This window comes from Centruroides sculpturatus, unplaced genomic scaffold, assembly GCF_000671375.1.
Source record: "Centruroides sculpturatus isolate CEXI.00-Female unplaced genomic scaffold, Cexi_2.0 scaffold1896, whole genome shotgun sequence".
Classification (NCBI taxonomy): Eukaryota; Metazoa; Arthropoda; class Arachnida; order Scorpiones; family Buthidae; genus Centruroides; species Centruroides sculpturatus.
This window is the reverse complement of record NW_019385982.1, coordinates 1-13,933: the sequence shown is the minus strand read 5'-3', so window position 1 is coordinate 13,933 and position 13,933 is coordinate 1. Positions and strand designations below refer to the sequence as shown.

General features: G+C 31.0%; 1 protein-coding gene across 1 annotated transcript in view; it reads left to right on the top strand.

Moving 5' to 3' along the window:
• LOC111612923 overlaps positions 1–12,135 on the top strand; it is a 78,505-nt gene extending 66,370 nt beyond the window's left edge. The window contains exons 4-7 of the mRNA XM_023354214.1: positions 7,391–7,400; positions 8,982–9,115; positions 9,184–9,397; positions 11,867–12,135. Coding sequence (XP_023209982.1) covers positions 7,391–7,400; positions 8,982–9,115; positions 9,184–9,397; positions 11,867–12,048 — 540 coding nt within the window. The 3' untranslated portion in view covers positions 12,049–12,135. The remainder of the gene's footprint in view (positions 1–7,390; positions 7,401–8,981; positions 9,116–9,183; positions 9,398–11,866) is intronic.
• The last annotated feature ends 1,798 nt before the right edge of the window (positions 12,136–13,933 follow it).

Sequence of the window (13,933 nt, the reverse complement as noted above, 5' to 3'; positions counted from 1 at the left end):
TTTTTTTCAGTACAAGTGTATAAAATTTTAACTATAAAAACCTTTACATATATTAATTTGTGCTTTAATAAATAGATATTTTATCGTAAGAAATGTTAAAATATTGAAATATAAATTTCAGATATTTTTGAATGAATATTTCTCTTAGAAATTCGTAATTTTTTTAAAAAATAATTTGAAAAATTTTATAAATTCAGGGAAAAGATTAACTGAAAATTTGAGGTATTTCAAGGAAACATTTTAGTTAAATCCCTATTTTTTTTAAAGGAATTCGAGTATTTTTAAAGTAGCTTCAGGGAATTTTTAGGGAAATATTTCCCTAAAAATTACATTTAAAGATTTTTTTAAAATTTTAAATGAATTTAGAACAGTAAAAATTCTTTTAAAGTCAACAACCTTTCTTCGTATGAAAATAAAGAAAATTATCTATATATAAATGTAGAATTGAATGAAGATATTAAAATATAATTATGAGTAAATATTCTTATCTTAAAATATATATTTTCAGATTTATAATTAAGTTAAAGCACAATATTTCGTGCATTTTCATACTATTTCTGTAACGTATGTATATTTATATATATAATTGTAAGTTCTGTGTACACAGAACTGTATGCACGAAACAACATTAAACCAGCAATTTACTATATTTTTAAGCAGATAAATATCATATTTTATATATATAAATTTAAGATATAAACCTTCATGTTTATAAAAATCTGAGAAAGGACTACAAATACCACAAAATTCCCAAAATTTGGACTTATAAAAATTTTAAATTATATGCTTATCTATCGAAGTATCATCTCTAGACGTGCGTGTATGTATGTATATATATATATATCACATTGTTTACCTCATCTTTATACATTCTACAGATAGGTGTATCTGGATAAGTTCAGTTACTATTGCTGTATATTTATATTCATTAAGCAATGACATCTCGAAAGTGAAGTGGAGATTGTGATGTTTCCTAATGTACGGCGCTTATCTAAATCATTTATTATACACTTTATAATACTACACATCTAGAACATTCTTAATTATTATAAATCTTACGGTTGATTCAATAGTAAACGTTTCAACCACTTGGCTTCTACTGAAGAGTTCTGGATAGAACACAGATGGTAAAATGACTTTCTGTACTTGATATACAATCCCCTTAGGACAACAAGACAGATGTAATGATGCGAACCTTCTACTCTTCTTCCTATCCGTGTAATCGCAGGATTACGCGCTTTATCAGCCATTCTACTAATTGATTAGCTGAAGAACTACAAGAAGGTATCTTGTCACTTCCTGATTGGTTCCTCTTCACTTATCGCACATCCTTTATGTTCTGCTTTATCCCTTTTCTTTGTGATCTTAACGTGTGAAAAGTGGCTAAATATAAATATAAACACTAATTTAAGTAGGTACGATACGATATTAGAATGGAAAGTTAATTACTTACCCAAAAATTTAGCTTACTTAATAAATTCATGAGATTGTAACTCAACTTCTATCCAACTAATTATTCTATAGACATTAAGTAGCCATTTACATGGCAATATATTTAGTAAACAGAATGAAGACTTCAATTTTTAATCTCCCGAGTGTCTCTTGCACTCGGTTCCTATTTGCTGAGTCGTTATTGGATGATGCTAGTCGTAATTAAAGATGGCAAAGTTTAAACAAATTAAGGCGAAATTAGTTAAATTTATTATTAGAAAATGTAGAAAAATTTCGGTTTTTAAAAACTTAAATATCAATAAATGACGAACGAAGCTCGTGTTTCTCTTGAGGATTTTTATGAGATGCAATAATCCTCAGTTTATGGCACTTAGGAGGAACAACTAAAAATCTTACTCTAAAATCCTCAACATCGGGAGAATTTCTGATATTAAAGAAATTTCAAGTATGGGAAGGGCAAAATTCTCTTTATACCTGAAATTTCTTACATAAATTGGCGTTAGGAGATAAACAAGAACACGATTTAAGTTTAGAAACGGAGCTTCTAACTGTTTATAAATACTTAATTAGGAGTTCTTATATGTCTACGAATATTTTCAGGTCAATATTCCCCTTAAAACCTGATTTATAACCCACCTAAGTACCGTTTGCAAGTGATAATTCTAATTAAAAATAGAGCAGTTTACTTAATTAAGGCAAAATTAGTTATATTATCATCTCGTATACGTAGAAAACACCTTTCTTAACATCATAAATGTTAAAAAAGAACCTCATCTATAGTTATATTCCTTAGAGACAGAGTCGTTCCTTAGAGTTTAGAAGCAAGACTGATGAGACTTATGGGATAAAAGGTGAAGGCAATGGCACCCAAACCGTAAATTACCGAAACGGCAACCACACCCCAACCATGTTGAAAAATTAATACATTTTCTGCCACGCTGTAGAATTTTAAAGAAGCTGCCATGAAACAGGTGGAGGTGTGTTATTCACATGTTCTTATGATGCAAATTTTCTCTAGTCCCTACAGCAAAAGAGCACGAAAGTGTTTTAACTTGCTACTGCAGTCAGCTCGAACACGCGACTAACATCACTAAGTTATGATCTTGTTCTATTCAATCTAAACTGACATGTAATGAAGAATCGATGCCTCAAATGATTTCCTCGTCGATAGTTAAACAACTAGGGGGATGGTGCTTTATTTGATGCTTTTGTTCGTTAAACTTTCTCAGTTTTAAATGCCCAAACGGGTGTGGGAATAGAAAGCTGTTCTGTGCAACCGTTCCCCTGCACGCACACCCTATTTAATGAAGGTTCCACAAACAAAAGTTAGATGATGAACCCCTGAGTGGGAAATAACCTACTTTAATAGTAGTAGAAGGTGTGTTAGATGACTAACTCGTGTGTTTCTGATACGCTTAATAGTTCCAGATTATATACGAAAATTACTACATCTGTCAGCTTTCTGACCCCTCCTGGAAATGTGCACGTCACGATACATTCTGTTCTCATTTTTTTATAGTAAATTTGATTATATTTTCGATTTTATTACATCGTTTTTTGGTATATATACCACCGGAACTATGTTGAAAAATTCATCATCCTAAATGGAAAACAATAGGGTTTACGTAACTCAGCTTCCACCTGCACTATGCAAATCCCCACCAGCACCTCTACTTGATCCTATTTTAGATAAAAATGATCATGTTAATATATTTCCTCCATTAGCAAATACCATTTTTTCTATAGATCAAGTTAAAAATTCTCTTATACGCTTTATACTTTATTTTTTTCCTGTTCTGTAAATCTTTCTTGATCAAAATAAAAACCTTTTGGGGAATTTGATCAGATAATACATAAAGGTGTCGAAAAAATGCTCGACTCTTTACACTGACAGCACGAGAATTACGGTAAGAATGATTGATTTTTGGTCTCTCAGGATGGGATACTAGCATCTCCTGAGAGTACCTCTTCTAATGCTTTGAGATCCCAAAGCTGTCATTTTGTTTTACGTTGTACAAAATACCCGCAGTCATGACTACAGTGTTGATGTTCCAGCTGTTGGGTGTTATATTCCTAACATAATGACTTGATTTTTGTCTTCTACACAATGCAAAGGAATCGTGCATTTATGTCTTTATCCCTCCCCAAAGGTTAGACTTTTAAAAACATTCTACGCCATCTTGTAGAGGGATGTTTTGTAACTGATATTTATAAATAAATTATCTTACTCTAGACAGTCGACTGATGATACATATCTACAACAATACCTTGTATGCGTATTTTTTAAAAAATCATATTTAGCTTCTAGAACTAACAAGATCACTGGAGAGTGCTTATCTCAATTAATTAAAAACCATCATCATCCTCGCATCTCGATTCAGTTATGTGAAGTTATTGATTCGTGAAGCTCGAATTTTAAGGATTTTCATTTAAAAATAGAATCGAAAGGCATAAATCTTGTCGTATCCAAGACATAAATAACACTTAGTGACTGTTACATGCCAAATAAATCAGCGTGAAGCCGCCAAAGATATCATCTCTTTCTTTATGTTTATTCACTTAGAAGAAACGAGTTAAAATAAACATTATAATTAAATTTTTATGTTAAATTTTATTATTTTATAACACGTATGACGTACGCAAGAAAACTAAATTTTAATCATGGATATGAGCTTGTGTCGAGTCGAGTTTCGTTTCTGTTAAAGTCTACTTTGTTTATGCACGAGACAAACTACAGGCCCTTTATTCTATTTATATCTAGAAAATAAATTTAGTAGAATTGAATCTCGTTCTTTGCTGAATTCAGGAGATGTCGATAGCAATATATCTCACCCTTCGTGGTCCTACGTTAAAAAATACGTTTTTAAATCATTATATAAGGTTACAACAGTTTTTTCATATTCAACATCACGAGAGATCATCATAAACACGAGATTCTTGCATACTAACTGATGCACAGGATGCTGATAAACAGGAATACATGCTTTAATTAATCTCTTTATACTACACCGTACTCTATGAATGCATCGTTACATGCATACCCTTCTTCGTAAAGCTCTTATACACCGCATCATGCATAATTTATATTCAATATCATACGTATAAGAAACCCGATAATTATCTTCACACTATATTTTCGTAAGCAAAATAAGGACTGGCGACATTACTCTTCACCCGTTTCACACGATAAACCATTTGCACCCCCTCCTACTTTACATAAGGAAGATTGTAAACGATGATTACCCTCTTCACGTAGAGGAAAGTAAACATTAAAGAAATAATAATTTTTTTTTTTTTATAAATCGATTTTTATTAATATTTTAACGTAAAATAAACACATCAAACCACACTAGATAAGCCCACAGAAGTGTTGCAAGTCGATCCTTGCAACATTTTATTGAACTACTTTAAATATCTGAAGAGATACAGCAAATCGATAGAGCGAGCGCTAATATCGAATTGATAACTGGCATAAAAGAAAAGTAAATAAACTAGTTATTGACTATTTTGAGATTCCAGACACTCAGACGACCAAACATAAAACCAATCCACTCAATTTTTACGATCTTCTACTTTACGACACCGTCAAATACATCTGTGAACTGACAACTATAAAGCCAACACTTCACTTCGCCTGGTGACGTCGTAGTGGAAGTAAAGTATGACGGGGGTGGGAATTTTATCGTGTGTTTTACCATACCTAATTGTGACGTGTGTTGTATGCGTGTGCGTGCGTGTGTGTATGTGAGTTGCTAAGGTAACGCATCGATATATAAACACAAACCGCCATATTTAAATCTCCATTTTGTTTTAATCTATTAACCTTATTTTTTTTTTTATTGTGAGGGACGTAACGTAAGGAATTCTTACTTTTTTAAAAAATAATTTCCGATTTTGATGATAGAATTGATATTGCCGGTTGAAACAGGTGAAAATATTCTCACCTGAACTAATTTTTTTTCCTTATTTTTTTTTTCTTGAAAAATGATTCCACTTCACACTTCACTTACAATCAATTCCTCCTCTCGGTTCTACTTTTTAATCTAATTTTTTTAAACTTAGAGTTTCTCCCTAGTTTTAAAAACTGTAAATTTAATTAAAATCCTTTCCAACACAGTTTTTTTTTCTAGAATTAAAGAGTATTTTTCTCAATTATACTTTATTTTACGTACATCCCTACGATTCCAATTGATATCACTATTTAAAATATACGTGATGCGTGACAGTAGTCACGATATGTATATATATATATATATGTGTGTGTGTGTGTGTGTGTCTGTCTGTATCTGATGGTCCACTTTTGCTCTTTGTTCCATCCACTATTGGCTTATTTACATTAGTATTTATCGATTACTACTACCCCTTCGTGTTAATTGTGCAGTGATTACACGTAAAAGTGTGTAAGTACAATAACAAAATATTAAATTCTCATTAAAAATACAAATAAAACATGCAAGATCAGCGCGCAGAATGAAATTATAGAGAAAAAGAATATCAAATTTTTATATAATTGCGACATTTTGAGTGTTAATTTTTATGTAAACAATACCACAAAACAGAGTTCAGAAAAGTGTGTCGTTTAGGACAGATATACATAACTTTTATAAATGTGTAAGAGAAAAATAATTATTCAAAATAAGAGATTTAGAAAATATGTTTTCTTCTATTTCTGTATAACTGTGAACATCTAATTTACATATAAACTATGTACACAATAATACATAATATAAAAGAGTATACTAAAATACTTTCTAAATACTATATAAATTGTATACCTAAAGTATATAAAACAATATACAGTGTATCATATATAAAACTGTGTATCGAGGAATAAATAGCACGCACGAAAGTGTGCAGAAAAATAAACAGCATGCACAAATGTGTACTGGATAGTAAACAACATGCTCAAAGTTATACAGGAAAATAAAATAGCGTACACCAAAGTGAATAGGAGAAAAACAACAGAAATTGAACTTGTTCGAAAATTTTCTAATTTTCGGACAAGTGCCAAAATTTAAAGTGTTAATTAAATATTATTAAAACAGCTTTAAATGCCAATTTCTGTGCAATAACTCTTCATAATCGTTTTACACGTACGAACATCATCACACTTTCCACTTAATAATTCTTATTCATGAATACCAGAGTAGATAAATTAGGGTTCAACATCTGTTACTGAAAATTTAATAAAGTGCACTGTGATACATTTTTTTCGTTCCTTCTTCTTTCTTTCATAATACCGTTGTATCATCGCTTTATTTTATCTCGCTTACAAGTTGGTTCGAATTTAATATGATCCCCATAAAGGTAATTCAATGTTTTTATCGATACGCATCATCAATAACTGTCTTCAGATAGGAGAAGAAACTATATCTGTCATCAGATTTCGACATCGACACCCCCCAAAAACAACTGATACACTATCGATATATTGATAATTCAAACTGCAAAGTTTGTCAGACGAGTAGTAATAAATCATTCTGCAAGATGACGTTATCTACAATCGTTCTTTCTAATTGCTGTTTTCTTTCTGTAACGAGATACCACTGTATTGGGAGTTATGAAATCCCCTTTCGAAAAAATCACAAAGAGTGTCAAAGAGTCAATTGATGGTTCATTCATAAATATATCGCATTTTGCAGCTTTTATGATGCAAAGGATGCTGAAGATTTATCACATGTACTTTTTATTTTCTACCCTCTTTTTTAAAATATATCCTTCGTATAAACACGCGCGCAAACACACAATCAAAGCAACGATTAATCTTAATATTTTTGCATAACAATGCTTACAAGTGCGATTAAAATAATAAATTTTAAGTATTTAATAATTTTGAAAAACATTTTTAAGGATTCTTTTTAGATTTTAAATGCAAATCTTTTTTCGTTGTGGCGCTGCGATCATGAACGACGTCCATTTTGGTTCTAAATGATAAGAGTCAAATTTAAGTAATTAATTTTTATTTGTTTGCACTAAAAAGATTAAAAACTATTAGAGCAGCAATTTTTTTACTGTTTATTCTCTTGTTTAACAATTTTTGGGGAGTTTTTTCTTAAAAACACTTGTTTTTTGGGGTCGGCGCTATAGTCTCATTACTATATTTAATAGTAATGAAATGAAATGCTAAAAGTCTAATAATATTACTGCATCGAAACGCTTAAAATTATATTAATTAATTAATTAATACGTTTTTTTAATTATAACTAACGTAAACAATTTACAATTTAAGCTTCCGTGCATCGTAAATTTCGTTTAAAAACTATTGACTTCACGTTCGGAGGAGCGGCGTTGTTAACGAATTTTAATATTATTATTTAATAAAAAGCTTAAAAATTAATTTTAATAATTTAAATAACCCATTTTTGCAACTTTTGTGCCTTAGTAATTCTGTTTTTTTTTGTCGGTGCTACGGTCGAATGCGATATTCGTACGTAGTGATTTTTATGTTAAATGATAATAGCATGACTTTGCTACATTACAAAACTCCGCATACATATGTATGACAGTAAGTTTGGTAGCATACAGACCCGGGGCTTTATACTGTGGCTAATGATATTAATCATCTCAAAGGACGGAATAATTACACAGAGTAGTCTCCTACCGAGTTTAATGGTATCTGCTACGTTCAATCCACTTTTGCCATAGGGGGAAGATGGCTTCCTTGCTTCTGGTGATTTGGCGGTTGTTCTAATTAACTACATGCCTAGATTTCGCGTTATGTGGGGTTTGTGGCCGAATGATTTCAAGTTTGGCTTCGTTATCAAACTTTGACACCTTTAGTGACAAATCCGCGATCATTTTTCAATTACTATTTTTGTAACATTTTCTGGTCATTTTTGATCTTTTGCTTCTAAAGAACAAGAAAAAATTCAAAGTAAAATTTATTTATTTTCGACTTTTTCAACTTTGTGATAAAGAAGAATAAAAAGAGACAGGAATTTCTTGTCTAAACGCTTTATTTATTTTTTTTTATTTTCTCATCCTCCTTTACTTTTTAATAATTCCTTTCAAAAAAGGGCAAACAATAACAGCAACATTTTCTAATTTAACTTTTTGAAATTATTTTTTTAATCATTTTTTCTAGCTTCTCGCGTGTTAGCTTCCATATTTTACTCTTCATATTTTAGTTATTTTAATTTTTTCTTTGACTTTACGTCTTTATTTTTATCTCCTCTCTTCCTCCCTCTCCCAGTGTTGTGTGCGCGCGCGGGTCTGTTTGTATGTCTGTATTTTCTTGTTTTCTTCTTTTCTATTTTATCTTTCGTTTCTCATTCTCCTTTCACTTTTGTACCCGACTTTTTTTCTTCTCTTTGATGTAATTCCCATTTTTGTTGAATCACTTTATCTTTCTGATGACTTTTGTTGTAGTTTCCTACCCTATAAATCATGTTGTAGTATCCAATTTTTATAATACCTCCTAACGAGATCACATGAATAGCAATTGAATTTTTGTCGAATTAACATTTGCATCATTTGCATTTCTTTTATGAGACGTATCCAGGTGTTAAAACACGTACCTATTTTCATAGTGTTACCAGAGGATGGCCCAACAATAACCGGCATAAAACCACAATACCAAATTGGAGACGAAGTAAACGTCACGTGCTCGGCAGGACCTTCAAAACCGGCAGCAACACTAAAGTGGTACATCAATGGCAAAGAGGTAAGCTGCGAAAAATCTCTTTTATTCTCTTCACCTCCTGTATCAATATCGATTAATCTGTATCACAGGCACCCGTATCGTACGAAACAAGAACAAGACCCCTGAGACACAAAGACAGGTTACAGATTTCTACCCTGGGGTTGAACTTCGAAGCTAGGCCTGTCCACTTCTGGAATGGATCTATGAAATTGCGCTGCACTGCTGTTATATCTCAAGCATATTCTATGAGTAGCGAAGAAATCATTGTTGGTGATAACGCTCGTGCCTCAGGCTTTCATTCTGGTGAGTGTCGATTCTATCTACAAAATGGAGAAAATTGAGTTCTTTAACTTAGTTCATCCACCTGAGGCTCCACTATTGGAGTGTTTGTTAGTTGTTAAAGCCAATAGGAAAGGGGAAAAAAACCTGACGTTTGGGATGCTACACAGTTATGTAGATAAACTAGAAATTGTCACCATACCTAGTCCTTTTAACGCTACACAACTGAACGTTTGCAGGAAAAAAATCCACAGATCTAAACATCCTCCCCCTACTCGATACAAGATATTTTAACGCCTGAAGGATTTATAAAGGTTTATATTCAAAAATTACATTTGTAGGGGTAAAAATATTCCTATTGTTACTAAACCAGCAAGGAACTAAACAGAAGAGGGATCTCATATTATTTTAGTAGCATTAAATTAGAAATAAAAATAAAAACCTAACACAATTAAACCTTCTTTTATACAGTTTCAATACTATAAAAACAACGTTTATTATTAATCTATAGTAGCACTTAATAAGAATTAAAACAAACAGAAATGTATAATTATTGTAACAGTACAGCACTGAGATTAACATAAAGCCCTGTGAAGAGAATATAAAAAGTGGCCGCTGTATAGAGGTGGCCGTTGTTAGGAGGTTCGACTGTATTTACTGTTGTAAGAGCATATTAATGTCTTTTATTGCTGTAATGGTAATAATTCATTAGAATCAAAGCAGAAATCTATATTAATTATTATGGAAGCGCGACGTCAGAATTGTAGTTTATTGTTGTAGTAGTACTTCAGCGAAACTAAAATAAAAATTAATATTCATAAAGAGTTACAGCGCAAAAATAGAAATGGAAATAAATGTTAATATTTATTATTAGAGTGCCGGCAAAAGAAGTAAAAAATAAAAGAAAAATCAATATTTATTATTGTCATAGCATCGCAATAGAATTGAAATAATGGTAAATATTTATAACTGAAGTAGCAAAGGACTAGAATTGAAATTTTAAAAAATAATTAATATTTTTCACGAAAATTGCCTGCTGTTTTCTTTCAAAATGGTGGATAATTTTCGCTTTTAAATACAGTCCTACATACAAAACATGTGCTGTTTAGTTTAGTTTCCGTAAGTTTGAAAAAAATACAGCGCGAAATACAGCGTGAAGGACGGACAAAAGTTCGTGCTTTCACTTAAAATGGCAAACATTTCAAGATGGCGGCCAGTTTACGTAACAGCACGCGTTTATACGTCAGAAAAATATAGCGTGAAGGACAGACAAGTAAATACCAATACTGCCAGACTGTCAGTTAACTATCAATATTTATCATCGTTTCTTTTTCAAAATGGACGGTTTTTTTCCCTAAGACAAGCTGGCATTTAGGAACAAAACATTCACGAGACATTTATTTCTATACTAGAAAAATATTCTGAAATTCGTCTGTCCTTCACGCTTTAAAAACGTTTGCTGCTACGAAATATTCCGTTCTTACAGATAAGTCTGAATTTTTAAAACGAAGTGTCAAATATTTCATTTAAAAGATCTGTCCTTCACGCTGTAAACGAAACGTTTGTCGTTTTATATTTTTATTTAGCTAAGGCAAACAATACACAAAACATTCGTAACGGTACTTGAAAAATACGCCTGTCTTTCACGCTGTAACACAGTTACTTAACAGCATTTTTGAAAAAAAGAAGAGAAAAAGAAGGAATTTAAACGATACAAGAATTTTTTAATTCACAAAATAAGAAGAAATTTCCACACTTGAGGGGGGTGAGAAGCTTCTTTTTTTTATAAATTTCATTTTGAAGCACGAGACTCGGTACGAAGCGACAAACAGTAATGTTCCACATGGTTTATCTCGACAGTAATTATTCGTTTTCTTCGAGACTCGAGGTTTTCCACATGATCGAACGTGGTTGGAATTTAATTTTTGGTACATCACGCTTAAAAAAAATAAAATAAAATAAAAAAATACCCAGTTGAAAGTGGTAAATGGGATAGACGAAGAGTTTTGGTCACGCCACATTTGCCTAATTTCGTTGCACTTCTTTTCCACTTTACTTCTTTTTAGTCACCAAATATTATTCTCAACCGGTGAGTCGCGAACCCAAATTGTACTAGTAGCTAAAACGGGGGGTTTGCCAAGTATAAATATGATTTAAACAATGTTTTCAACTAATTCGTTGATTCTTCTACCGATTTTAACATTGTTCAGTACCCCGAGAGACTTAAATTCTCTACGATGTAATTCACTAAAACGATGTAACTGAGTAAGAGAGATTGAGAAGCATGAACCCAATAAGAGCTCTGAAACTTTCTGACAATATAAAACGCTAAAACGAAGTCGACAAGTTCCTCCAACCTGTATAATACACAACTCGTAAAGGGGGAGAGGTTGCCAAGTGTACAAAAGGTCGTGAAACTTTGTAACCTCGTAATATCACTCCCGACTTGAACGTGTTCAAGGCTAGGTGAATGGGTTTGGTTTATTGTTGCAGGTTTACTTGGAGACGGGCCAACGATTACGGGTGGTAAACCAAAATATCAAGTAGGTGACGAAGTGAACGTCAATTGCACCTCTGCCAAGTCGAAACCGCCAGCAGAACTATTATGGTTCATCAACGATCAACCTGTCATAAACGACAGACGAGTAAGTGAAGTAGAAAATATTCCTTTATAATTTTAATATTAATAAAAATTCCTGCATATTTATATTAAAAATAATAATAATAGAAAATCCTTTCATCAATGAACAGAAAAGACAACAATATACCACAAAGAAAAATTCATAAAAATTTCTTTATCTCTGTACGAAAATACAGAATTTTATTTTATTTTTTTATTTTTTATCGATTTAACTTTTTCAAAAGTAAATCGATAATTAAAGTAAAAAAATAATAAAGAAATCGCCTCTTAAAAGATAATTTCCTTCGTTAAATATTAAATTATTTGAAATTTAATTTAGTACATTTTCCAGTTCATTTTTTTAAAAGATATTTATCTTATTTTTCCTTTCTTTTTGTTTAATTAATAAGTAAATAAATTTTTTAAAATACATCAAAAAAAATTTCTGTTGTGATTTTGTCATAAACCGCCTCACTAGTTGCACCTTTTTTGTTTTTTCATGTGTGTTGCATGTGTTGTTAATTGTTTCCTGGTTGTGTTGTCCTAACACAGTTCGATATGTTTACTATCGTTTATGCTTTCTTCTATATTTAATTTTATATTTATTTCCTTGATTTTTATTGATTTTAATTTTATACGGCCATCCTAACTGTTTTGTCTGTTATAGTATTTTGTCCCTTAACACTGCTGCAACAGACACAACAAAAGTGTTTTTTTTTTTTCCTTGTTTTTCTTCTCTTCTGTTTAATTATTTATAAAAATTTTTTAAGAAGTTAACGTTTTATTCTATTGTTATTGTTTGTAAACAATAATGTGGTTTAAAAAAACACTAGCTGTGGTGTTTTCGGCTTTGTTGTATTGTTTTGAATGTGTTTTTAATTGTGTCCTTTTATGTAATAAGTAGTTTAATTATGCTTCTTTTTATTGGTTCATTTTTATTAGACTAGTGTTTTAGCTGTTCCCACTCTATTTTTGCTTGTTTCCTTGTTATTTATTTATTTTTTAAAGCTTAATTATTCGAAAATAACTTTTTACTTGTTAAAATTATAAAAAAATAACATTTTGTTGTAAAGATTTCTTTTTGTTGTTTACTATAAATAGTAGAGTGATTCTAAAACACAAAATTCAACTAGTTGCGGTGTTTTTTTGGTTTGTTGTATTGTTTTGCATGTGTTGTTAGTTGTTTCCCGGTTGTATTCCAGTGTGGTGAATACTTTTTCTAGTTCTTTGATCAGTTGTAACATAGTTTAATCTGTTTACTGTTTTTTCTGGTGTCTTTCACATTTAATTTTATATTTATTTACTTTGAGTATTTATGGTTTTATATTTTGTTTTAATTGGATTATTCGGCTGTTCTGAAAGTATTCGAAATTATTATTATATAAAAAGTATTTTCATCCATAATTTCCTCTTATAATCATTTCCAGAGTTGTTCTCCTGTTAATTTACTTTGTTTTAATACAGGTGTTACTTTCAATACTTTTCTTTACATAAAAGTAAATATTTCTGCTTCTACAGGCGTCGCAAGTATAAACTTGCGAGGCACCTTTTATGGACTTTATATTATGTAAACTAATGTATCACACTATACTCGATAATGTACAAAGTTTAGAATTCTAGTTAGTACTACATTCTGAGTAGTGGATTGCGATCGATATGTACTGTACTGTATGCATCTGAGGTCCTCTAAAAGAACTTGCTGCATATGCCTAAAGTTTCTATATCATATATATATTTTTTTAGTATGGTGATTAAGCTATTGTTTCTACAGTACTATACATATTTTTTGGGAAAAACATACTTTCCATTATAGTTATTTGTACAGATAACTCAGTAGAAACAAATATAGTTTTTGTAAACTTTTTTCCTATAAAACTGATTTAAATGCTTCTACAATTGTTTCTATTGTTTTCTAAATAATACTCTATACAGTTTTGTCT